This window comes from Strigops habroptila, chromosome 11 (assembly GCF_004027225.2).
Source record: "Strigops habroptila isolate Jane chromosome 11, bStrHab1.2.pri, whole genome shotgun sequence".
Taxonomy (NCBI): Eukaryota; Metazoa; Chordata; class Aves; order Psittaciformes; family Psittacidae; genus Strigops; species Strigops habroptila.
In genome coordinates, this window is record NC_046360.1 from 8,021,656 (window position 1) to 8,046,136 (window position 24,481).

General features: G+C 40.8%; 1 protein-coding gene across 3 annotated transcripts in view; it reads right to left on the reverse strand.

The window, feature by feature from the left end:
- Nucleotides 1-374: 374 nt before the first annotated feature.
- Nucleotides 375-24,481, reverse strand: part of ZDHHC8 (zinc finger DHHC-type palmitoyltransferase 8) — a 118,125-nt gene continuing 94,018 nt past the window's right edge. For all 3 annotated transcript variants that reach the window (XM_030500598.1, XM_030500597.1, XM_030500599.1), the window contains 9 exons: nucleotides 23,105-23,262; nucleotides 19,734-19,906; nucleotides 18,961-19,063; nucleotides 15,744-15,835; nucleotides 13,929-14,061; nucleotides 12,919-13,036; nucleotides 12,097-12,206; nucleotides 8,072-9,108; nucleotides 375-5,225 (listed from right to left, as the gene is read on the reverse strand). In XM_030500598.1, the coding sequence (XP_030356458.1) occupies nucleotides 5,054-5,225; nucleotides 8,072-9,108; nucleotides 12,097-12,206; nucleotides 12,919-13,036; nucleotides 13,929-14,061; nucleotides 15,744-15,835; nucleotides 18,961-19,063; nucleotides 19,734-19,906; nucleotides 23,105-23,262 (2,096 nt within the window). In that variant the 3' untranslated portion in view covers nucleotides 375-5,053. The remainder of the gene's footprint in view (nucleotides 5,226-8,071; nucleotides 9,109-12,096; nucleotides 12,207-12,918; nucleotides 13,037-13,928; nucleotides 14,062-15,743; nucleotides 15,836-18,960; nucleotides 19,064-19,733; nucleotides 19,907-23,104; nucleotides 23,263-24,481) is intronic.

The window sequence follows — 24,481 nt, forward strand, 5'->3', positions numbered from 1 at the left end:
TGGACCACAGCATCCCCGTCAACCCCACAGATTTAATAAAAAATGGTATAGAAAACTTCATTTAGTGTTGTTTCATGGATGATTTACTGTGGCCTCACAAGCATGACACTCTTTAACAGACTCAGCATATTTGCTATTCTACCATAAGCACCCTGAAAAGAGACCTAATCTGCAACCACTTCTTCTAATACTTTGTCACATGAAGATTTTGCACTGGAACTGGGATTTCCAGTTGTACTGTTTCAGTTCATGTTTTGCACAAGTGGAAGTGAAAAAGGGCAGTGCTCCATGAACCACCTCAGCAGACGAATGCATCTGAGGTGTAACTCATCAGGGTAAACCAGACACTTGAAAATACTGAAGTGACTCAAAGGTTTAAAAAATATATATGTATTACGAGAGCCACAAAAAAGGTTACAGACAGAGCTCCACAAAGCCTGCACGGATACATTCCAACAATTCAAGGAGGCAGAACAGGTGAAATACAGACCATAAAAACGGTTCAACATTAACCTTCCAGACTGTCAGAGACAGCAAGCTTGACCCCATCTTTCCCACACACAAAAAAATATTGAATATATATATCTCTCTATATCTCTAGTCTGGACCACACATCTAGTCCAAAGAAAACCACATTGCAATTTCCACATTAGGCTTATAGGAGAATAGGCATCATCTGAGGAACGTCCATTATAACACCCATGAGGTGATTATCTTAGGCCGAGTTGACATAACATTATGCTTGGTTAGCAATTTTAGAACAGCGACACAACACAGTCCATCTGCTGCACATGGCTACTCACACATAGCTCTGTGCAACCCTTAGAGCTGATTTTAACCAAACTAAGTAATTACACTTGTTTTGCTTAATTTAAAAAGAAAATGCAAATGTAAGATATTAGGGCAGTTCCTGCTATCGCCTTTCTTAAAAGTTCAAGACTTGAAGACTTCTGTGATGTACTTGCTTACAGACACATTTTGAGACTGTATTAATGATCTTCAGGAAAATACACCACCCTGAGGCTTTTTCCCTTGTTCACTTCAGGTTATGTCTGCATCCAGTTTTGACATAGGAGGCCAAATGCTGGTTGTATATCAGTGCAGTATTTGGCCCAGAGTTTCAAAGTCTTTACTATTCAGACTTTCCTATGAGGTCAACAAACAAAGTAGTAAAAAAAGAAAATATTAAGGCTTCAAGTAAAAATATTTCCTCTCTCTCCCACCCATGTAATAAGGTACATTTAATTTCATAATACTCAATATATTATACAATTAAAGATACAGAGGTCCAACTTTTCAAGGCAGATTGTACTACAATGAAAACCTGGAAGCTAAATGGGAGTGTATGAACAGGGAACAAATGGCTAATAAAATGCAATATGCAATGAAAACTGATGCATAAACTAAACAAAAACTATTGCTGCTTTTTAAATAAGTAATACAGTCCACAGCTAAAAATAAAAACATGTCGAAAAGATTTAAGACTTCTGAAACATGAAATAAACATGACAAAAATAAAGAAGCTACTTTACAAGATGCGGTAACTTGTGCTGGATTTTCATGGCTGATCCCCACCTACAGCAAATCAGCATCACTTAAATGAGCTTTGATGGAGCCACACCAATTTACACCAGCTGAAGATTTGGCTTGCAGTGTCTGTAAAAACTGAGACTATCTGGGCAGAACCACCTTACTGCTAAACTGTAAACTGCTTGAAGAACTATACTTTAACATGGGCTGGATTCTGCTCCAAAATTAGCTTTAATAAATAGGTCCCCAGTCCTGCAACAGGAGCTATGGAAACAGACACATTCATGAGAAAATAGCTGCAGGTTCAGTGCCTTTGATGGAAATGAGGCTGGATTTGCTGCATGCAATCTCCTGTTAACAGTTCTGCTCGGATTATTCTTTCAGAAGATCTGAATAACTTACTCCAGGCTGTGTGCACTGAACTATATGCAAACCTCAAAAGGAAAAAAAAGAATACTTTGGTACCATTGTAAACCTATGAACAAGTCTAATGTCTCTCAACTGTGGGCAAAACTACTCACAAAGTATATAATCCTTACAACTGAACCTGTAATGACACAGTGCATTCATTCTTTTCTCCCTCACCCTTTGTGAACTATGTCAAAATAACCCTGGATATTAGTGCTTTATACACACAATACTGTGTTTAGTCTTACTGAGAAATTCTCTCATGAACTAATGTAGTTAACTTCAAAGGCTCTTTGGCCCTTCAAGTTCCTCAGTAGCTTTTTTTTTCTGTTTACAAATGCAGGAGAAAGAACGATCAAAGTGGAGCATCACTGGGATGCAAATCTCAAATATTGGTGCAAATTTTCAGCCTTGTTTGCATGAATTTCATGTACGTATTCAAAGATACATGGTAAAATGTGCCCTTGTCTAGCTCCCTTGCCCAAATTCAGTGTGTCACATATCCCCTCTTTTTCAGGGCTTACATATGGCATACATGATACTTGAAAAATAAGTAAGTCTTGTGATACTCTATGCACCAGAGTGAATTCCAGTCCTTGAGGAAGTATTGCATCTTCCTGAGGAGTTAACAGTAGGGTAGAGTTGCAGATTAATAACAGTTAAAGATGGAAGAAATCTGTAAGGCCATCTGGTCTAGCCCCTTGCCCCTGCAGGCTCACCTCTTTCAGAAATTTCTTTAATGACTTGTCCAAATACAGTTTGACTGTCCTAAACTGTTAGTCTCCAATATTCTGCCTTGGAAGACTATTTCACTGCCCTTTCCCTCTATCTTTTCTGCCCCCTTTTAAACATAGACCACTGGTTACCAGTGACAACCCTTTGATTTACCTTTGGTTTTACATCTTTTAAAGAATGTATTTGTACAATTATGATAATCGATTTCCACTTCATTGCTTAGCCAGTGACATGCTTCTAGCCCTTTAAATCTTCTCACCAGCCAGCTCGTCCAGTCTTCCAATATAAATTGCTCCATCTGTACCTGATCTACTTTGCCAGCATCTTTCTGGTACTGTTGTGCCTCCAGCTAAAGACAATATTCTACATGCCAGTGAGCAAATCTGCATAGAAAGACTATTGCTTCTCTGCTCTGCAATGTCCCTACAGTAGGCATTTAAAATATCACCAAGGCAATAAAATGCACCCTGATTTCTAGTTCACTTTCTCGTAACTTTGGCCTATTTCAGCTGCACTGTTTTCCAGGTTTCTCCCTTCAGGCAACATAGAGCATTACACAGAGAGATGATTAACTTTCCTATGTTATCTTCAACCTTCCTCTTCAAAAATGATGTGATATACAAGGGACATAATAAGCATATATTGCAGCAGATGTCAAGATTTATCAAATCAAAAGATAAATTTCAACCAGGCAAAACTGAGGTCAATATTTGCCTTCTGGAATAATTAATCTCAACATACATGAAAACAAGTAAGTTGTTATCAACACGTTCTGAATTGCTACCAAATATCTGGAGAGCTCTCCATTATAGTCAAGGACTGAAAAGGATTCAACCCCTTGAAACAAATATCCTGAAAAATTATGAATTTAGCTCTCTAGTCCAAACTATTCACCAGGAGAACCAGGTGGGAAGTCGAGGTTTCATATGCTGACTGGATAAATAATGATTTTTAGTGAGTTTGGCAACAGTCGTTCAGGATGTTAATAACTGCACGCATGATCTGGCTAGTTAGCATTGGTCCAGATCTCAGCACTTTTGACTTCTGAGGTGGTAACTGAATGGGAAGGAAAAGGAGAAAAGAAAAAAAAATACAATTTGTCCCAAAATTAGCTTTGCCAGAGTCCTCGTATTTGTGACAAAAGTAATGCACCCCTTGTTTTTTATAGTAAAGTTGTCTTTAAATCCAACAAAGTAAATGTAGTTTTCTGGAGACAGGAAAAGGAAACCTCAAAATGTTAAATAGATTTGATTGGTATTATTTTTAAAAGTTGTTCCCCGGGGGAAAAGCCCAAATGGAAAATCCTTTGTCTAACAGTACTGAAGACCAGAGGGAATGTGCTAGTAATTAGGCAGACAGAAAATTTATATCCTTTAGATGTACGCTTGGCTCAGTTACACACACTGTAAATTCAACAGATCATGATAACCTTGCGGCAGGATTACACAGACGGCACCAGGGCAAGGCAGTAAACCGTGTTATTGCCTAAATCCAACAGGTAATAAGAAGGGTGCAGGAAAAGCAGCTGACGTTTGAAGTATGTTCCCATCCAAGTATTTCCTATCTGCTTGGTTTTGTTTCCAAGTCAGAGAAGCTTTTAAAAACCAGAGGGATGAGAGGTCAGAGTGGAAGATCCTTACTGGTGGTGCAGTACTTTTCCACGAGAGACGAACACGCGCACACGCACACACAGTTTCACACACAGGGAGGCGAATGGCAGACAGTGAGAAGCTGTTGCTATCCTTTCTCCTGCTCCTATCTGGGACCAGGAAGGCATTTAAAGATGACACGGTGTTTGTGGCCTAAGTGCCCTTGCCTTGCTCCTTCCCAGGAGAAGGAACCCAACCTGCAACGCCTGGAGGACACAGAGCAGTTCTCACACATGTAGACTGCCCAGCACAGGAAGTCTGCTTTCCGCATCGGTAGGAAAACAGCAGTTGGGCCTCTGATTCCTGCCGGACACACATCGCTGGTCAGAAGAACTGGGAAGGGGCATGGGAAAAACTGAATGATCCTGGACTGACCGTACTTTTTCACAGCACAACTGGTACACAACAGGTTTATTGGACAGACACACGCACAATGGCTTTAGCGCTCTCTTGCATGAAATAAATCCGCTCTGTGGTTGTGGTGTTAGGTCATAGCCAGCTCCTGCCTGTCGGTTCAGGAAGAGTCTGATGGACTGTACAATTTTATTCCCTCAAGAATAAGGCTGCAGCTGGTTTTTTGGCCAAAAGAGAAAGATGGAAACAGAACAAACCCAAAACAAGAAAAGGAGAGTGGCCGGTTGCTGCTGCTCCTTCTTTGTTGTTGTTTGAGTCTTCACAGTGCTCCTAGCTTCATGGCTGGCTGAGTGGATGGCTCTTTAATTAATTTTATTTTACACTGAAATTTCATAGGTTGTTCCACCAACTCCAGACACCTTCTTAACATTTGAGTGTCTAGCAGGGCTGACAGGCGTCCCCTGGGAACTTGATGTTGAGCCCAACCTGGATATTCCTTTTGGCTGTCCATTAATTTTATTGTGAGGTGTCTTCAACTGCATGTCATCCCTGCATTAAAAGACATATCAAAAAAGACAGTGTTAGTGACCAAAGTGTGACAGTGGAATGGCTTCACTCAGGATAAACAATTTTCCCTGTTACCCTGAGTCCCAATGTTGCAAAATATTCAAGCATGGGAGCAACCTGGTTGAAGCCAATACACTTGATGAAAAGCCACTGAAATCAGAGAATTCATTTGGCCATTAGGTTAGTGGATCAGACCCCAGTAATATTTCTTTATTTAGTTACTTGCTTAAATGCTTTGTTGAACCAAACCAATAGTGTAAGTATTTGTAGGATGCAGAAGGGTTTAACTGTCACCACTGTTGACCTTAAACCAAATTGTGTCTTACAATCAGAAATAAAATACTCAGAAAAAACACTTTGCAGTTAAATATCCAGCTAAGCAAAATTGTTGCTCATCTCTGAAAGACATAAGAGAGGTGAAGCGTTAAGACTTCTTTATGACAGAAGACACAAACTGAATCAAGTCAGGAAGCACTCTAGAGTGCCTGTAATTAAAGACCATATTCTGGATAGAGTCTTTAAAATAATTTCCTTTTTTATGACCTACCGCCAGGGAGCATGGACAACAGGCTTCCCTCAAAAGATCTTTTAAATCTAGGCCACTACACACTAAAACATAATGTGTCTCATCCCCAAGATGTAAATAGCACAAAGTAATTAGATAAAAGCCTACAAAAGAACTCGTGTGTGTTCTGGAAGTGCCAGCACAACTGGGGGCTGCTGTATTCTCACATCTTACTCCTGCACAGTGGATGTCTGCTTGGGTTTGCCTCAGTCTGAAGTTTAAGACTGGCTCATGCGAGCAGCCATGACCAGGGGCTGCAATGCCTTCCAGAAGGGAACACTTTCTGTCTGCCTGCAAACTGAGGCAGCCTGAGCTATTTCAGACCATCCCAACTCTTTCTGGAGGCCAGAAGGTTTGATAGATTAACTGTATTCAAAACCAAATTCTTTCTTTACATGTGTCTGCAAAACAAACCGGACTTTTACACAGCTCTTGATAGGTTCAGGACTGCTCCAAATCTAAAAGCACTTTTTATGTGGCAGCCTGGTCTGACAGCTGTACCCTGGGGCTGGAGCAGCAGATCCATCAGCTCACACCAGCTTCAGCTACATGTTTAAGCTGTGCTTGCACTGGAGAATGGAGTCATGGTTATTTCAGCCAGAAAACCACACATACATAAATATATAAAACAATATTGTGTGGTTTCATAAAACACTGCCATATCCCTGAACAGCTGAGATATGCAGGGACCAAATTCTACATTTGCCTCACTGAAGTATTATAAAAGCCCTAATTCAGTGCTGAAATTCTCCAGAAGAACACAATCTGCCTCCTGAAACAAGGCAGAAAGGAGCTGGGGAGTGTTAGGGGAAAAGGGAGAAAGGAAAGTCATTTGTAGTGTTACTGACAGAGAAAACCTGCTAGGTTTACAAAGCACAGAGTGCTTGTGGGGGTTTTACTTCACTAGGTAAAAAACTTATTATGTTTATTAAGCTATTTATTTATTAATCTAGGTGCTTGACTTGACTTTAGGAACTTCAGTAAAAACCATGTCAGTCGCACTGCTTCTACATTTTAAACAAGCACAGTGTAAAAACAGTGGGACTGGCAGGCTGACAGCATAATCAAGAACCAGACACTGAGAAAAAGCAACCAGCTTTTCATATGAGCAGCTTTTCTACAGCAGCAGCTGAAACATCCAGGTGTCAAACAGATGCAGAGAGGCAAAAGAAAGGCCACAGGTCTTCTTCCACTGAAATAGACTTGTTTCTTTAATACATATGAAGAGGAAAAAACGGCTGTCTACCTCCTGAAAGTTAGATCTTCCACCAGTAGACAAATCATCTTAACAACTGCAATTCACTCGAAAACACTGAGGAAAAACTTGCTGGCACTAAACTTCAGGAGACCTACAATAACGGATCTCCCACATTTCAATAACTTTTCCCAAAATGTTGGATAATACTGAAGTGAGAAACCTGGGACCTTAACCAGAGGACAGCATAGCGCAGCCAGTGCCAGATGCAAAGAAAACCTAGATATTTCTAATGAACTGTCCAGGCCCCCAGGTTGGCTGAAATACTGCATCCTTGGTGGGATGATATAGCTCTTTTCAGACTTTCTAAGCCCTACAGTCTCCAGAAGAAAGAAAAAGAAAGATAAGTGCATGCAGAAAAGCTGCAGCTGAGGATCTTGCTCAGACACCACTTACTCAGGTTCTCAGCACAGGAAATCCTCTCTCCCCACATGCTTTCCCACAGAAAGGAAGGAGGCACTGAGGCCCTAAGGTAATAATAAGATGGTCTGTGCTTTTATCACCAGTTCTGCACCGCTCTCTATGCAAAGAACTATTTCCAGTACTGGTCTCAGCCCGTTTTCCTTGCAGGGGGCATACCCTTGCACACGCAGGGTATGCTTGCACGTGCTGTGATCCCAGCTTTGCCTCTGTGTTCAAGCAATGGCTGCGTCCAGTCTCCCTTTAAGCTGCAAACTAAAACAGCTCCACCCTTTTGTGCATAATGGAAGGGAAAATCTGCCTCATATCTTGCAAGTGTCTTATCCAATTCAGCTAAGGCACTAAATCACTATGGCTTGTACAACTTAACTGACCATTTGCAGTTCAAGTTACAGCAAATGCGCACACACTTTGTCATGATGAGGTAGGTTGTTAGGAGGGTGTTACAGAATTAAAAAGCACCCACAAACCTCCCACCCTTGCTGGTCTACAGCAAACATGTAATCTGTGTCGTGCCTCCAGTGAAGCGCTCTGCACTGGTGTGCAAACAGATCCACATTGCTAAGCAGCACCTTAAGCAGTACATACCTTTGTGCTCCCACTGATTGCACCTCTGTAATTTCCACAGTGTTTACAAACGAGACAGCCTTCGGGCCTCCATAAGAGGGTGACCTAGGCATCCCTGTGGGGGACGATGGGACCTGGTGGCCTGGAGACTTGTAGGAGCCATTGCTCACCCTGCCCTGTAGTGCTTGATGGGATTGGACATTATTATTGGCTAAATCAGCTTGCAGAGAGGTTGTGGAAGTCCTTGGTGCTCTTGTCATTGCACTTGAGAGTGAAGACACTGAGGACTGCAGTATAGGGTTCCTTGTGCTAAAACTGGTAGCAGCCATCAGATTGTCTCTAGATCCATATCTCATTGCCATGCTGCGTGGGTCTTCAGAGAGCGTGCTGACTTGCTGAAGGCTGTAAGAGCTAGGGGTGTCATAGACACCTGAGTCTGCAAACACTGAATCAGGGTGAGAATGGAGGAGCTTCTCCCTCTCTTCCATCTCTTTCCTCTCCTGGATGGATGCCATAATGGTTTTGGAGAGGTTATCATAGCGGACTGGGGAGGGGTCTCGCTGATGTGGAGCTGGACCCCCCAGCACTGGGCTGAAGCTCTGCGGTGGCTGGCGCTGCAGCTCGCTCCCCCGTAGATGGCACATTTTGGCTGATAAATAGGGGGAGTGGTACCCAACAGAGCTGACAGCAGAATGGGCGATGCACTTCCTCCCCGAGGGCGACATGGGGTTTAGCAAACTGTCATATGAAAGACTCCCATTTCTGTTTGACAGGGAATTGGGAGAAAAGATGCTTTTGTAAGGGGTGGAAGCCGCCCCTTCAGACTTCATTGGATGAAGGGGCACTTTGTCTGTCCCTCTCCTGCCAGCAGATTTCAGGCTCAGGGATCGTGAATTGATGGCAAAGGAATCTATCTGGAGTGGGGAAGACTGATAGGTCTTGTGGAGGGAGCTCTTCCGGTAGCTGGGGATGTCCAAGCTGGGTTCAGACTGGTAATCAAGGCTCCTGCCATCCTCTTCTATCAGAGCCCCTTGACTGTGTCCCTCCTGCATGGTGATCTAAAACAGAGGTAAATATGAGAAACAGAAGCCAAAGATACGTAAGTACAGGTTTGCTCTCCATGGTGAGTGCATGGGAAGAAAACAGCTGGAGGTCTTCCCTCAGACTTTCAGCCCAGCTACAACACAGGTTCCTTACAAGGAATCTCCTAACTCTTGTTCAGCATATGGATGAGCATCTTAGAAGCACGGAGGAATTATTCATAATAACTGCTAAATAATATTGACAGTAATAGATATGTCAATAAAGGACACTGAACACAGACTGAGAGACCTTCTAAACTGAGACTCAAGTCTCAGTCAAGGTAAATCAGACTGTAATCTGATAATACTGTCCTTGGAAAAAGCACTTCAACTTTTCTACAAATAGCTCTTGAGTTGCAGGATGTCTGGCTTTGCATGCTGAGTCAGAAATACTTTAGGCTTCATTTCAACACACTGGGGACCTGCACACTCTCATCCATCTCATTCACTTTACTCAGAGCTATGAATATTCAGTAATTCTGAATTTCTGGTAATAGGTCTTCAAAATTAAGCACCTAAGCTTAATTAAAGCAGAGAGGCTCCTTCCCACCATTTAGACAACAAAATGAAGCAATTTTCTCTTTTTAATTGCCTGTGTAAGACTGAGTAGCCACATCAGAGAAGGAAACATAGGCCATGATTTATTTATGTGGACTGAAACCAGATAGGACTTCACTTTGTTTTACTCTACGAAAGATTGCTTACAGTTCTGCTCATCTGAAATGCCATTCTGTGCTAAAGCAAGTCATTTTCGCTGCTATTTTTGAGGAAAGATTTGACATAATGCACAATAAATTGGCTAAATCAGCTCTGCAAATGAAGAATTATTATCAGTCACATACTTAGTCAGAAATGTAGTCAATGCAGTTTGTTCTTTATCTAATTTCTTTTAAAGGAAAAGAAAAAAATCCAAAAAACCCTGCCTGGCAAAAATCTGTTTTATTCTGAATTTTTCTTCTTTTTTTTTCCTTTCAACCAGAAGATAGGAAAATATGCAAAACAGCTCCCTGTCTTCTAGAGTATGGTGCTAAATTTGGCCTTCTCTGGAAAAAGGAGACCAAGTGACAGCCTGTAAGGAGGAGGAAAGAGCAATGACGTAGCTTGTAAGTATATCTGTGCTACTTATCCTCATGCCCTGATCACTCTTTCCTAACAGCTTTCACTGCTCAAAACCAGAATTGCATTAACAGGCTGAAGAACTGATACAGAAGAGACAACATGATATTCCTCACACCAGCTAGTCTCTTTCCCTGTGTACCTTAAATTGAGATATGGCTTGGCAGACAAACACATGCCATCCTATCTGCTTGCCAAGTGAACTCCTTTTTGTAATATTCCCACTTGACTACTAGAAAGTTGTGACTACTACAAAACTGAACAGTCCACAAAGCTGATTGTATGCACATCAGTCAGCCTATAGTAACAATACTTTTTATGTTAGGATTGAAACAGCAACTCTCAGAGTGAAGATGCTGTACCCTGTTATCATTTCATAGCACTGCCCAGTCTCCTGGCCTAATCAGAACCTATCCTGCACCTATATTGCATCTGTGGCTGTGCACTGAATGAACAGAATAAGCTTGCCTTCCATGGCTCTCTGACTTTTGGCATCATGACCCAAAACACTGTGGCCTACGCAGCTCAAAAGTGCTGGCTGATGCCTAGAAATAGAGTATTTTGAATTGGATGTCAAGCCATTTTTCAGGTAATAAAATAAGGATGATAGGATATTAAACTTTTTGGACACAGTGAACACACTGTTCTCATGTTCCCTTTCATAAGCCAATCTTTTCTTCATTAAGTGGACAAACCCAGAGAATAAGATCTACAATTTCTGCAGCATGACTAAAACATGAACTTGGTGATAGCTGGAATTCCATCATCTCTCACCATCTTTCTTTTCAAAACAAAAAGGATACTGGAAAAGTTTTCTTCACTATTTAAGGAACACTCTGTCTTACTTCAATTTTGCTACTGTCAATTATATATCTCTACCATGTTTTCCTTTCTCTTATGTCACCCCCTTCTTGTTATTGCAGCGGTGACATTAGAGCTCCTGGTGAAAATAATTATAACACCACTGCATTGTGTGTGGTATGTGTGTTTTAAGGGTATCACCTCCACTGGTGTGTGAAGACTTGGATACATATTACAAACATACAGTTAGACCAGTGATTTTCAAACTGCTGTTCTCAGGCCCTAGGGGGTCAAGAAATATTTGCAATAAATCTATGAGAAATCAGTGAGAAAAACAAGCCTATCAGCAGTGGGCTTAGTTTTGCACACAGCTTCCAAAGGAAACAGTTGTAAACTGTTTCAAAACTCCTAAGTAAAAGAGAAAACAGAACTCGAGAGCAAGTCTCTCTAATTGTTTGGACTTCAGTTTTCTTGATAGGAGGAAATGATGCCAAGTATTAGGAAGCTTTGGGGTTTTTTCCATATAACCCAACTGTGCTGAGAAGGTGCTCAGGAAGGTCAAACATGAGTAATCTTCCATTAACTTTAACTAAAATATCTCTTGGGATGCTTTAAAAGTTGTTTCTGTTTTGCAAGCTGACATCTTAAGGAATCACTGAGCATGTTGTCTGTTGGCTAAAAGGTCTGATCCAGAAAAGCGCTAAGCATGCCCAGCTCCCTCTGAAGAGAATGTGAGTTGGCACCTATGTCAGGAGAAGCCAATGGGAAGTGACACTTCTCAGCATCTCAGGATCAGGCCGAGACACTGGTAAAGCAGCAGCGCATGCCTGTCAGCAGGACTGATGTGTCAAGCTCAACAGAGGAAAGCTGCAAAAGCAGACATGCTTTCCTAGGGAGCATAGTGCAAATACACACTGTTGCACAACAATGCCAAGTGTTGTTATTTACTTTCACACTCTGACATTCACTAGAGCCCTGTGATGAATTTATCCTCAGCTCCATGCTGCCCGGTGTTAACTGGGAGCAGATTCTCCCAGGCTCACTCACCTGCTCAGCCGTAGCATGGTAGTGCACTTTGGGATTGTTGGTGAAAGCTGGGCGGTACTTGAACATGGCAGGTGTAGGAGGGCTGATAAGTTTGGGTGAAAGGCTGCCTTCTGTAAAAGAGAAAAAGAAAAGAGGACTTTCTATTAAAAAGTGTGGACAGAAAGCTACCATCCCTAATTCCTGGCTATCCATGCTCTTCTGCAAATAGATCTGTTCTGCAAAGAATAAAACTTGCAGTATTTTTTGTGCAGAACTTCACTGAAATCACTGGGGCCCTTTTGGAAATAGCTGTACATTGCTGCCAGATCAGCAATCTGGAGAGAAGAAACGAGGTATAATATATTAAGTGGGGTGACATATTTTGGTGAATAGTAATTTTTGCCATAATTTGAAATGTTATTTAGGTTGAATACAGCTACTAGTTTTGTCTGAGCAAAAAAAGGTTTTTTTAATACTAATCAAGCTTTAATTTCACATTTCCATAAATGAAATAATTCATCTTGTAATTCCTAAGCATTTCATGCTAATATTTCTGATTTCTTAGTTCAAATAAAAATTTTCATTTTAAAATTGATCAAAAATTTGAAAAGGGGTTTAAAAGGGTTTAAAAACCCTGCAAAACTGATAGGAAATATCCAACATAGGCTTGGATGAACCACTTCAAGCTATTTTTCTCTCCCTTTACTGCTCAGAACTCCTATAGACAGAAAAAAACCCTTCACCCAGATCCCATTACTGTTTTGAAAGAATACCAGAAGCCTTTTAAAGAGGCTGAAATATTTTCTTATTATTAAAAATAAAACACTGTTCATGCAACTATACCTTCACTGGTCCCCAGCGGCCCTTTTAGCTCAGAGTACTTGCTTGGATCTCCTTTGGGTGGGAGAGGTGGTTGCACATCCATACTTTTATCCTCCAGACCTTCCAGGCTAATTTTGGACTGAAAATGACCAAAGAATCAATCATTACCCAGAACTTGGTTAAATAACAGCACATGTCAGAGTGCTGGATGTATCTCAGAACAAGAACTACCTATTCCTACAATGACAAACATGATTTAGCATCCACTGCAGACAAGGACTGTCATGTGTAAAATTCGCGTTGTCATAACAAGCCAGTATAATTTTAAATGCACTATCCTAGTGTACTTGGCATGCTAAATAACATTATCATCATGCTAGTTAATATGTGGTAGAAGGCAATAGTGTTTTCCAGCATTTTTCAGCAACTTTCCAGGCAGCTCTCAGCGAGCAACTACCCGAAGAGTGTAACAAATAACTATCCACAAAAATCTTGCAAGGTGTCTTCTTCTGAATCCACTGCTTTTTATGTGACTAAAGAATTTGTTCTCTCTATTTCATGACAGGAGAAACTGAAAAAAGGAGAGAACTTGGCTTCCGAACCGATATTCCTTTCACTGCACCACAAGCCTTCCTGCAGTCTGGAAGCTCAAAACCTTCTTTGAAGTACAACAGCTGACCTGGTGGTACAAGGCTTCCCACAAAGTATTAGGTTAGTTAAAATTAATTTGAACACCAAGAGGTGGCAACTCATGGGACAGAAAGTAGCTATTGCAAAGAACAGCCAGATCCACAAGATGCCCAGAAGTATTCTATTACAGAGCTGCAAAAACAGCTGGATCAAGAGCTGCTCTTCCTGAATCTGGGTTACTTTCGGAGGATGAAGTATATGACAAGGACTCAACCTCTATCATTTGCTAAAACAAACAAACAAAAAGCATCATCCCAGAGATTTTCTATAACAAACTCCTTCTCAGGCTTGATAATGCTCAATCCATGCTCTTCAAAAGCAGTGCTTGAAGGCTGCCTTACCTTGCTCCGGTTGAGGTTGGCTTGGATCCCATTGTCACTGATCTTCACTGTGATCTGACGCTCAGATAAATCAGGTCTGAGGAAAGGAGGCTTCACACTCACAGCTTGCTTTTTCTTGGGCTCAACTATGTACCTGATTAATTTTTTAACAGTCAGCATTAAAATAAACAATAACCTAAGAACAAGGCATAGAGACAAAAACATCTTCCTGCTTCCAGGGTATGATTTAAGAATGCATCAGAATCTAGGTAAGCAGACTCCATTCATTTCAATGGATATAATAATTAAAAAGCAATAAAAAGAGCTTAGTGATCAAAAGGAGAGGATGCATTAAAAATCCCAAGCAATTTCTGGAACAGTGATGAACATGAGTGCAGTTCACATGAAGAGAGAGAGGGATCTACCACCAGTGAAAGCAATTTACTAGATCTTACCTAGTTAACACGAAACAGCTTTCCTGTGGTGGAAGATGGTGACTGGGGCAATAAGACCCAGCACATGGGGAGTTAACATGGAGAAGATGATGTGCAGTCAGTTCTAGCTTACCACACGGTCACTTGTGTCTGTAGCATCTTTACAGTGTTCAAATAAAGGGATGTAAAAGAAACAGACAGGTCTATAGGAAGCAACAAATTTAAATGGAAATGGCTGACTTTAGATACCTGATTTCTTTCCAGCTGACTAGAATTCTGTAAGTGCAATTGGGCAGTGCCTGTACAATGCATAAATATCAATACACACAAAAGATTTCTCTGTTTTATCTAGTGAACAGGACATTCTAGTAGTGACGGCTTAGTGACTTTCAATACACAGGACAATTGGAACTGGTCTTCACAAAACACAAACATTCTGCTTGCTGAAAGTCTGAGAATAGCCATGATGATGACAGTACTCACACCCCTCTTAACAGGAGTGTCTCCCAGCTTTTAATATCGAGCTCTCTTAAAGTATCTTGACCTGATTTTCACATTTCAGTAAGTCTGAGAAGCAGCCATTCCAGTGTCTTCACTGTAACACACAAAACAGTCTTTTAGGACTTATTTGTTGCACAGCAAAGGGAAAAAAAAAAAAAAAGGCAGATAATAGTGCCAGGGTCTGGAATTGCTCAACACCCTGAAAAGACTCAAATAAGTCTTCTTGTAGTATGACTATTAACATGTTTGAAGGCTGGACATCTCCTGCACCTAGGATATTTATACTTCATCTGATCTACTGCATTAAAATCCTGGTTTTGAAATGTGAAATGATAAATCCATTTCCCCCAAAATAGAAAGCCATAAATAAATCTCAAGTTCCATGATATAGATTTCATTGAAAATCTCTTTTATGATAATGAAAGTGCCAGTGAGATTGAAAACCACAGCAGCTTTAAATTAAAGTCTTAAGGAGAAAGGCTGATTTTAGATTCCTTCGTTTTCTCCAGCAGATTAGAATACCTGGATGTTGACTGTACAGTGCAAAAGTCATGTTGGGAATATGGTAACAGATGGAAACTTACCTTGTTACTGAAATGCACTAGGTAAGTTAGTGAAATCAAGGTTATAGGCTTTCGATATAATTTGACATACTCATTACAAATAAACATTTCTGGGATGAGGGGTATGAATAACATGAAGAAAGCAACTGCTTGGACAGGTTTCAGCCATGCAACAGTGGAACAGCTATCACAGAGCTTTGCCTTCAAGAGCGTTTTGCTTTACTTCCCTGGTATTTCATCAATGGTCTTTTACTTGTGAGCCCAACCAAGCACTTTTTTTTCCTCTGTCCAACAACTACTCCACCTCCCTTGTTCCCAGCTGAGAGCACTTCTCTTACCTGGGAGCCAACGGGCTGCAGAGCACATGTTCCACATTTCCACAGCATCCTCGGGTAAAAGGATTCACTCCTCCACGGAATTTACCTGTCACCTGGAAACATATTCAGGACAGTGCTCCAACTTCTGGTTATATAAAAGTCATCATCCAACCCTCAGAAAGCCAAGAACAAGTATGACTTCCTCTGACCCTACTGTCCTTCCCAAACAGATAATTTTTCTTTGAATGCTGCCCTTCCTCTCTCCACCTCCATCAGCTACTTCTAGCTAGGAAGCACACCTGCTAAAGATCCCTTCCCAAAAAGGCAGTGTGCTCCGTGTGAGCAGCTTTCAAAGTGGCCAGGTTCACCTCTCCATGCTGCTCCTGCATTAGATTAGTGCCTGCTGTCAGCCAGACTTCCTGCTTTGGTCCCTTTCATTGCCGTCACTTCCACTCCTCTGCCTTGGCAAGTCCCCTCCAAACAAACAGGAAAGTCAATTCAACATTTGTAATGTTGGATGAGAGCAATGTTTCCTTTCTGTCAGCATCACGTCCCTAGCGGCAAACAGTACGAACCCCTGCCTTATGCAGGAGGGTGCCAGGAACTCCCTGGTGATTAGGATGTTTGCTTGGAAATGAGCTAGTTTAATAAAAGCCAAGCCTCATTAGACTGGCGGGATCCATTCAAAGCTTCATAAGCATTATAAAGGGTTTGTACTCTCTACAGGCAGATACTTGAAAGTAACCATATGGGGATAAATACCAATAAAGCCAGAGAGATTAATAGTGGTTGCCATTAAAAGCATTACTGTTGCTGTTTGCAAGTAATGCATTTTAATAATCTCATAGTTGTGATCTAGCAACAAGTTTACAGAGCACCAAAAATACTTTAATTACTTGCACATAAAATAACGACGATTAAATGGTTTTGCAATATACTATGCTGGTCTCTTTGATATAACATAAAACTCTTTAAAAGGCCAAGAGAGAAATGTTGGAAGTTCTGAATGTTGGAAGACTAACCTGATGACTAAGCCCTGGGCCTGGGACATTTGGCACATGTGCATTTAATCCTGGGCTTAGGCTGATTTGTGCCAGATGCTGGCAAAGCTCTTCATATCCCTGTGCCTATTTTCTCAAACACAACACGAAAATAAAATTTCTCTAACTCACAGATTACAGTACTAATTATATCAATTTGTTTTCTAGAGTAGCTTGAAATGCACTGACAGAAAGCAGTCTCAGAAGGAAGGATATTTATTTACTCTATTCAGAAATTAAAAATACCAGGATATGAGCAGATGTTGGGTTATGGGTTATTCTGATTCCATAAAAGACTTTCAGAGGCATTCGTAAAGCTCACAAATATCTCAAATCAGCCACTGTGCACTCCTAAATCAGAGTCTGCCTGCTATGAATGCTCAAACCCAATGGACTCCAGAATGAACAAATAACAAAAATTTATAGTAAAACACCAGAAAGGTCTGTACCACTGCCTATAAAAGCTACTGGGAAAAAAGGATAAGTGTAGCTAAACTTATTGTAACTGGAAAGCTGACAGCAGATAATGTTACAGATAGGCAGTACATACGACTAAACAGAAACTAAAACCAGATTATATTTAATCTGCAGAATGGCATAGGAAAATGAATTAATCTTAAGTGGTTTGGTAGCTCAGGAAATCAAACCAAGCTAGGATACATTTTCCAATAGCTATTTCAATCAAGTTAAATGCAAAATTCTCAACCTTCTTAATGTTACTGTAGCCACAAACATAGTAAGTTAAATTTTTCCTTCCCCTTCAGCCTAGAAGTTTCCTGAACAGTTTTCACCACTGCACAAAGACAAGCTTAAAGCAGACCATGATTTGGGCTATGAGACCAAAATGCCCTGGGTTTCATGGTACTATTGTTAGCACTATCAAACCTAATTCTTGGCCAAAATCAGTTTTACAATTAAAAGCAGCTGATTCCAAGGAGGACAGAGAAAAGCATTTAAAGATCTACAGCTATGGTAAGCCTGCTTTGTTCAAAGGCCATGTTAGACAACAATTCAGGATGACTTCAGCTTATGTAAGCCTCCCACACTATTCTGGATAGAAGCTTATATTGTCTCTTGTGGGACAGGAGACCATCTTATCCCAGTTCATGAAGGCCTGGCCTCAGACAGATGTCTTCAACTCTTACAGTCTGCACAGCAGCCATATAAGCACCTAAGCATGGAGCCATCAGCCTGCAGGACAGCCAGAAACACACTGCTCAGCATGAGCTACGGAGCACCCACAGGTGCAAGAGCAGTAAAAATGCATTTGAAAACAAAAAGTGAAAAAGAAGTGTGATGTCAGAAAAGTAGTGAAAAAACCCAGGTGTGTGAGGGGTGCTTTGAGTGGAGCTGTAACAGGGTAAAGTGCTGGAATGCACACAGTAAATTAACCATGAGAAGCAAGCTGAAAATGCTGTGTGCAGCTGACTGGCACTTTGTGTGACCCAGTGTCAAGCTTTCTAGCTGAGCTACCCCTTATGAACTGCAGGGGCAGTGATCCCATAACTAGATCTCTATCACCTGTATCATGCTATTGATATGCACATGTATATTGGTCTGGATCCCTCACACAGGGGCTGTGGATTATATACACTTGAGAAACTGCAGGGGAACGAAAGTTTCACAGGCTTTTTGGCGCAAGATGTCATGTTGGCACTTGGTTTGGAGAAGTAAAACAAGTTAAATACAATAGCCTCCCCATGTGCATGTGCATGTATGCATGAGAACAAGAAAGAGACAAAGAGAGCAAGACAAAGAGCTACTTCAGACCTTAGTATGTGCAGTGTGGGTTAGCTGGGGGAGTTCAAAATATCGGGAGACAGGGCAAAAGCATGATTTAATATTTTCCTTTCTTTCTTTCATTGAAACTTATGGTTTCTTCAGTCTGACTCATAAAGTTTGAACTTCTGGGCTTGATAGTACACCACACAAAATCTGTTTTAAGGCCATGAGTAGATTTCAAATGGTAAATAAGCCTGCAATGATCCTCTGTGGTTAGAATAGGGAAATCTTTGCTTGTAGTGCATTCAAGAAAAAAATCTGAAAAAATTAGGCAATCTTCCTAGATCTTCATGAAAGCTCCAAAAAAAGTGTTACTGCTGAGATTTGGATCATTTTTTGCTTTACCCAAGCTGACTTGCTGACTTTCCTTCCCAACTCAACATCTTAGCCACAAACAGAGAAAGATTGCTTCTTACCTGTTCATTCGTTGTGCGCCCTCGGGCCACTAGAACAATATGGAAGCCAGTGAGACCAATGACTGGAATAAAGAATAACCCAGCCACACACATGACAGCCATTCTGTATGCAGGAGTTAAAGAAACTGGGATAAGTGAAGGGAAAAAGAGGCTATGAAGGAGAGGGAGAGGAAAAGGAGCAAAAAAAATATCTCGGAAATAGGGAGGGTGTCCCTCACCTTTAATTAACTGAATTTAACTGCTCCTAGCCTGAGTCCTTATAGCTGACATGGTTAAAAATAATGTGAACTCATTGATTTTTGGCTCTAATCATCTTGTAAAGACCATTCTGCACTAATCTATCAACAGGGGTAGCACTTCTCAGAGTCAGTGGTTCATGTATTACACTAACATGCAGGGAGGCTGCTTCCAGGGCAAACTCTCTTTTAAAATACAGTAACAGACTTTTAAATAGCGTAAATGGTACCCAGCAGTCTAGTGTCACACCCAATTGGAAGTAAAATTCAGGAAGGCAACACATGCTTCTGCTGGGTCGTTATGGCAAAGATTAAGATCACAGACTGAAATAAAAGGTCAGAGAGTTTTGGGAGTAATTGATGGCTATACAGGTAAAATGAGTACAGAGGAAAACCTGCACTAGGCATTTACAGGGAAAGAGTAATGGAGGATAAGGAGAGGAGTAGATCTCCATCAGTTCCAGCAAGACAAATCTTCATTCTTTCACATTTCCCTCAAGGCCACCTTGGGTCTTGAAAGACCAAAAATAAGGATACGTAATGGTAGTATGAGCTGCTCCCAACTTTTCCATATGGTTTAGTACGAAGATGAGCCCAAAGGTGAACACTCCAACCATGTGTGTACTTAAGGACAGCAAGAAGAGAAAAAAATAGCGATAGTTCCTCCGTCCTATGCAATTGTTGACCCATGGGCAGTGATGGTCAAAATCCTTGTAAAGAAAGGGAGAGATAGGGAACAATATCCAAACAGTGAAAGGAAATACACTGTGTTAGAAATAAATCTGAGCCATCGTCACGTAGAATTACATGAGGCTACTCTACAGCTTTACAACATGCTAGAGTCTCTTCATAAGGCTTAGGACCAAGTGGTTTCTATCTCTATGGATGGAGAGGTACTTGAGTGTTTACAGGGTTTGAAGAGAGTTATAAAAAATGAAAGACAGGTTATTTATCTGCTAGCAGCAGAAGCACTTATTTTTTATCATCCTTAGCATGAGTCATCAATTACAATGAAGTTGTTACAACATGGAATGTTCTGAAGATACAATACTGCTGCAGGATTCTCTGCCCCACATTTCTGTATTTATACGTAGCTGAATTAATCCACTTTAAACAATGCACATGATGAAAAGTACTTTTTTACCAAGTGAGTCCCCAAAGAAAAGCAACAGCTGGATAAGACTCAGGCAAAGTTCTGCACAAGATCTTTAACAGTTATGAACTCAAACCTGACTATTTGTCTCAGTTAAAAGTTCATAGTCTCTCATAAAGTCAGATCCCTTCTAACAGGAGATTTAATAATGAGGGCAAGCCATAGACACATTCCAAGTGCATTTATACAGTTTCATAACCACATTAATCCACTGTCTTCAATGGGATTATTCTTGACGTTTGGAGACAAGATCAGGTGCAAGAAATAACCCTTTCTTATTTCTGTGTTCTTCAGAACCAATAGCTCACACTCATGACATCAACAAATGAATTACTTATTCTTTGTTTTGCGGTAATGCTATTTTTAAACATTCCTCAATGATGACAAAGGAGTTTTTGTATTTTTAAGTTTTGCACAATGTATTTACCAAAATTTACAAAATACCAGAGTATGGATTGGAGCTTCCTCAAAGCACATTAGAAAATGATAGGTCTTTTAATAAAGATCATTTCAGGCTATATCTGAAATGCTGACATAGCATATGTCTATTATGCAAATCTGTTTGTATGCAGCTCAAAATATCTATGGATTGCAACTGTGTAAGTACCCACTGCAAACACTTCAGTAAAGGAAACAAAAAAATCTGACTACTTTTGTCACAGATTCATTTTTGGGTCCTTCTGGTCACAGCAGGCTTTAGGTTTTAAATGATTTTATTTCTGCAAGTGTTGTCAGCTTTTGTTGTTTGTTCATTTTTATCAAATTAGCTCAAAAGTTTTATATTTGGGAAAAGAATTTTTATTGCACATTCTAGATTGAAAGTGGAAAGATGTGAATTACAACCCTGAAAGGGTTCCACATGGAACAGCCAGTAGTCACTCCTGTCACTGTCTGCGAGCTCTTCCAGAATAGATGAGTGGGAAATAAGCATCACAAGAATCAATAGAACATGCTGTTTAAGACCATGATTTATTGATTCAGAAGTCATTAATGCTTTTTGCCTATATTCCTCCATGACAGTCATAATTTAATTATACAAGCAGAGCTTCTTACTTGCCCACCAAAATAGTAAGGAACGTTCAACTGATCTGACCATCAATAAAACTTCTGGAGAGCTAGACAGAGTCACCTTGCATTCTGCTACTTTATTTCAGTTCCTTTTGGACTCTCTCCCGTTGTTATTTCTGCTGCAGAACAGACTCCATGGAGGCCTTATGGCAGCATGAAATGGCAAGTGTTTATGCCAGTGAGTTTTGAGCAATCTTTTTTTAAGAAAATTTCATTTGTTCAAAATGAATTTTCATGCTGAGCCACTGGGGAGGGAGAAGAAGGAAATTCCATGGGACAACTGAGAATTCACCGTCATCTGAACAATCCTCAAGAGCTTGCGTTAGTGAAAACGTTTATGTTTTAAAACTAGGAATATGTGACTCAGGTTTTCTACAAAAAATCCAGCTCTATTCAACAATTCACAGCAGTCCAAAGAAACTGTGTGATGCAACTTATCAATAGCTGTCGCTATTCCTCTCTACCCAGGGACCTTGGCAGCTCCCTACTTTCCATCTTCTCAAATCCTGCATCCTTCTAAGGCCTTCCACAACAGGACAGCCTTGTCCTATTTATCGATGGTTATTAGGCACAGCACTGCTTCCAGATAATTACAACTTAGATATATATTGCCCTGAAGGAGAAAATGACTGACACAAGATAAATCCAGGCAGCCTTCCTCTCACAAGTAAGTGAGCTGCTTTCTTTGGGACTATTCCCTTGCTTATGGCAAAGAGGATTAGGACAAAGATGGTACATACAGTATTCTAGCTGACGTTGGTACTCTTTTCTTTTTCTGATTAGTAATTCCTTTCATTTTAATGGTACAGCTGAATATATTTTAGACATATTAAAGATTTCATCTTTCTTTTGGAAAAAAAAATAGACCTTGCAGCAGAAATGATCCTTAAGAAGTGGAATTTTTAGCTCAGCAATAAAAAATCCCCCCTGGCAATATGCTGCTGTGGATACAGCACTCTGTACTTCGAAGTTTGGGAGATGTTTATAGCCCAAAAGCACATCTTACTGTTTGGGGTTATTTTTTAAAATCCTGTGTGCCTCACCAAGACCCTAAAGCTATTAAGAAACATGAAAACCCATAATTCAGAGCAATCAACATTAGAGCTATGAATGAGTTCATGCTCTGAGCTGGGGTGCTGAAACAAAGATGGGGTCCTTCTGTTGACTGGAGAACCACTCGCTGAATCCTGAGCTTGATTTTCCTAAAGCTCACACACCATCAGAATGTGAAATTAGCTTCTCTATTTGTCCACTAATGCAAGCACCAGTTTGTTCTGAATTGAATGTTGAGCCCTACGCTCACACATGACAAGTTACAATGGTTCACCCTAAATTTCCTGCTCTCCTGAACTCTGCCTCTGCATCAACTCTTCCATTTACCCCTTCTTTACATTCACGATCCCTTGGCTGCTTCAATGAAAATATAGCCAGCATTGTAAATGCTTATCCTGATTATCACTAGCAATAAAGCTGACATCAAACATTATTGTGTCTGTAACATACATCATAACTGAGGACTATGTTTCAAATGGTACTAATTAGTAGGAGTCCATCAACAAGGTTTGCAGCTGAGAACTTCCAAGAACTGAAATACTGGGGGAAGCACTCAACTGCACATTTCCAGTAGGATGTGCAACCCCATTCCTGAGGCAAAGCCAAGAGATCACGTAATCAACAGAACTGTTACCTCAACACAGTTGTCACAGACGCTGCAGTGGGAGCAGCGTGGAGGGCGGTAGAAGTGGCAGGTGGCACACCATTTCATCCGTACTTGGATTCCTTTAATCTCCACGTTCTTGTAGAGTGGAGCTCGGAAGTCGTCGTCTTTATCTTCATCTTCATCTGCTGCTCAATGCAAAACTAAAAGTTAGTGGAAATAAGAGGGTAAAGATAAAAGAGCTAATTCAGTCAGTGCCTTGGATACAGGGGCACTGCATGTGCTCTTGGGCTTGTCAGAGAAATAACAGAGTGGTGGAAGTGATGGACTGTCAGAACTGGTTGTTCAGGCTACAGAACATTTCAGTGATCAAGGCTCATTTTAGCATCTCCCGTAAGAGTGCTGAGCAGCCTAACTTACCAGCCCCTGGACAAAGAGAGGTGCCTGAGTCTTGCCTTATGAATAAAATGAGCTGCAGACTAGAGTCAAAGGGGAGATGGAAATCACCCAAGCTTTTGTGAGAAGTTCTGCTGCAAGCATTTGGGATTAATTCAATGCTAGCCTACCAGCAGATAAAGTGAAAGGAATTACATTGACAAGTATTAGAAGAAGGTTGTGCTAGCTCAAACCCCAGAAAGCAACCCAGATGACCCTAAGTGACAATGAAAAGAGTGTCAGTCCACAATCATCCCAAAGAGCTGTTGCCCCAGGCAGTTTGAGTCCACGGTGAGATTTACCATCCTGAAGCTCTCTGTGTGCCCACGGAAAGTCCTTGCATCACTGCTTACTTAGTTATAGTACATCCTGCGCTCACCTCTTCCTAGCATACCCAGAATGCTCTGGCTTTAGTAGCAGTACATAACTGGGAAGATCTCACCTCTCTCAAAGGCAGCATGGTTTACTGATCTGAGCATGGGACTGGGACGCAGGAAGTCCTGTATTCTAATTTTCTCACTTTGTGGCCTTCAGCTAGTCATTTAGCTTTTCTTTGCCATTAGTATGATGAGGATGACAATATCGCAGTCATCTTATTAGGGACAACGCAGAGAGCAGATGGTTTATCATCTCAGCTAAGCGCTGCCCTGTTTAAAAAAAGAGGCCATTTAAAAATAAATGCACAAAATAAAAGCCACACTATAATAGCCAAATATATATTGGGAAGAAGAGGAAAAAAATGAGAATGACATTCATGAAAGTTCATCTTTTATTCTAGATTCCTGTGATCTTTGTTTGTTTCCTTTTGACAGAGGAAATCTAAGTTCACAGCTATTTAACACCTGGTTAAACATTATAGTGCAGCTGGCATTGGCTGACTGAATCCAAATTAGGTGGAATTTGATAATACTGTCCCAGCGGGGCATCAATCACTGTCATTTAATTCTATATTAAATCTTCTCTAAATGTGTT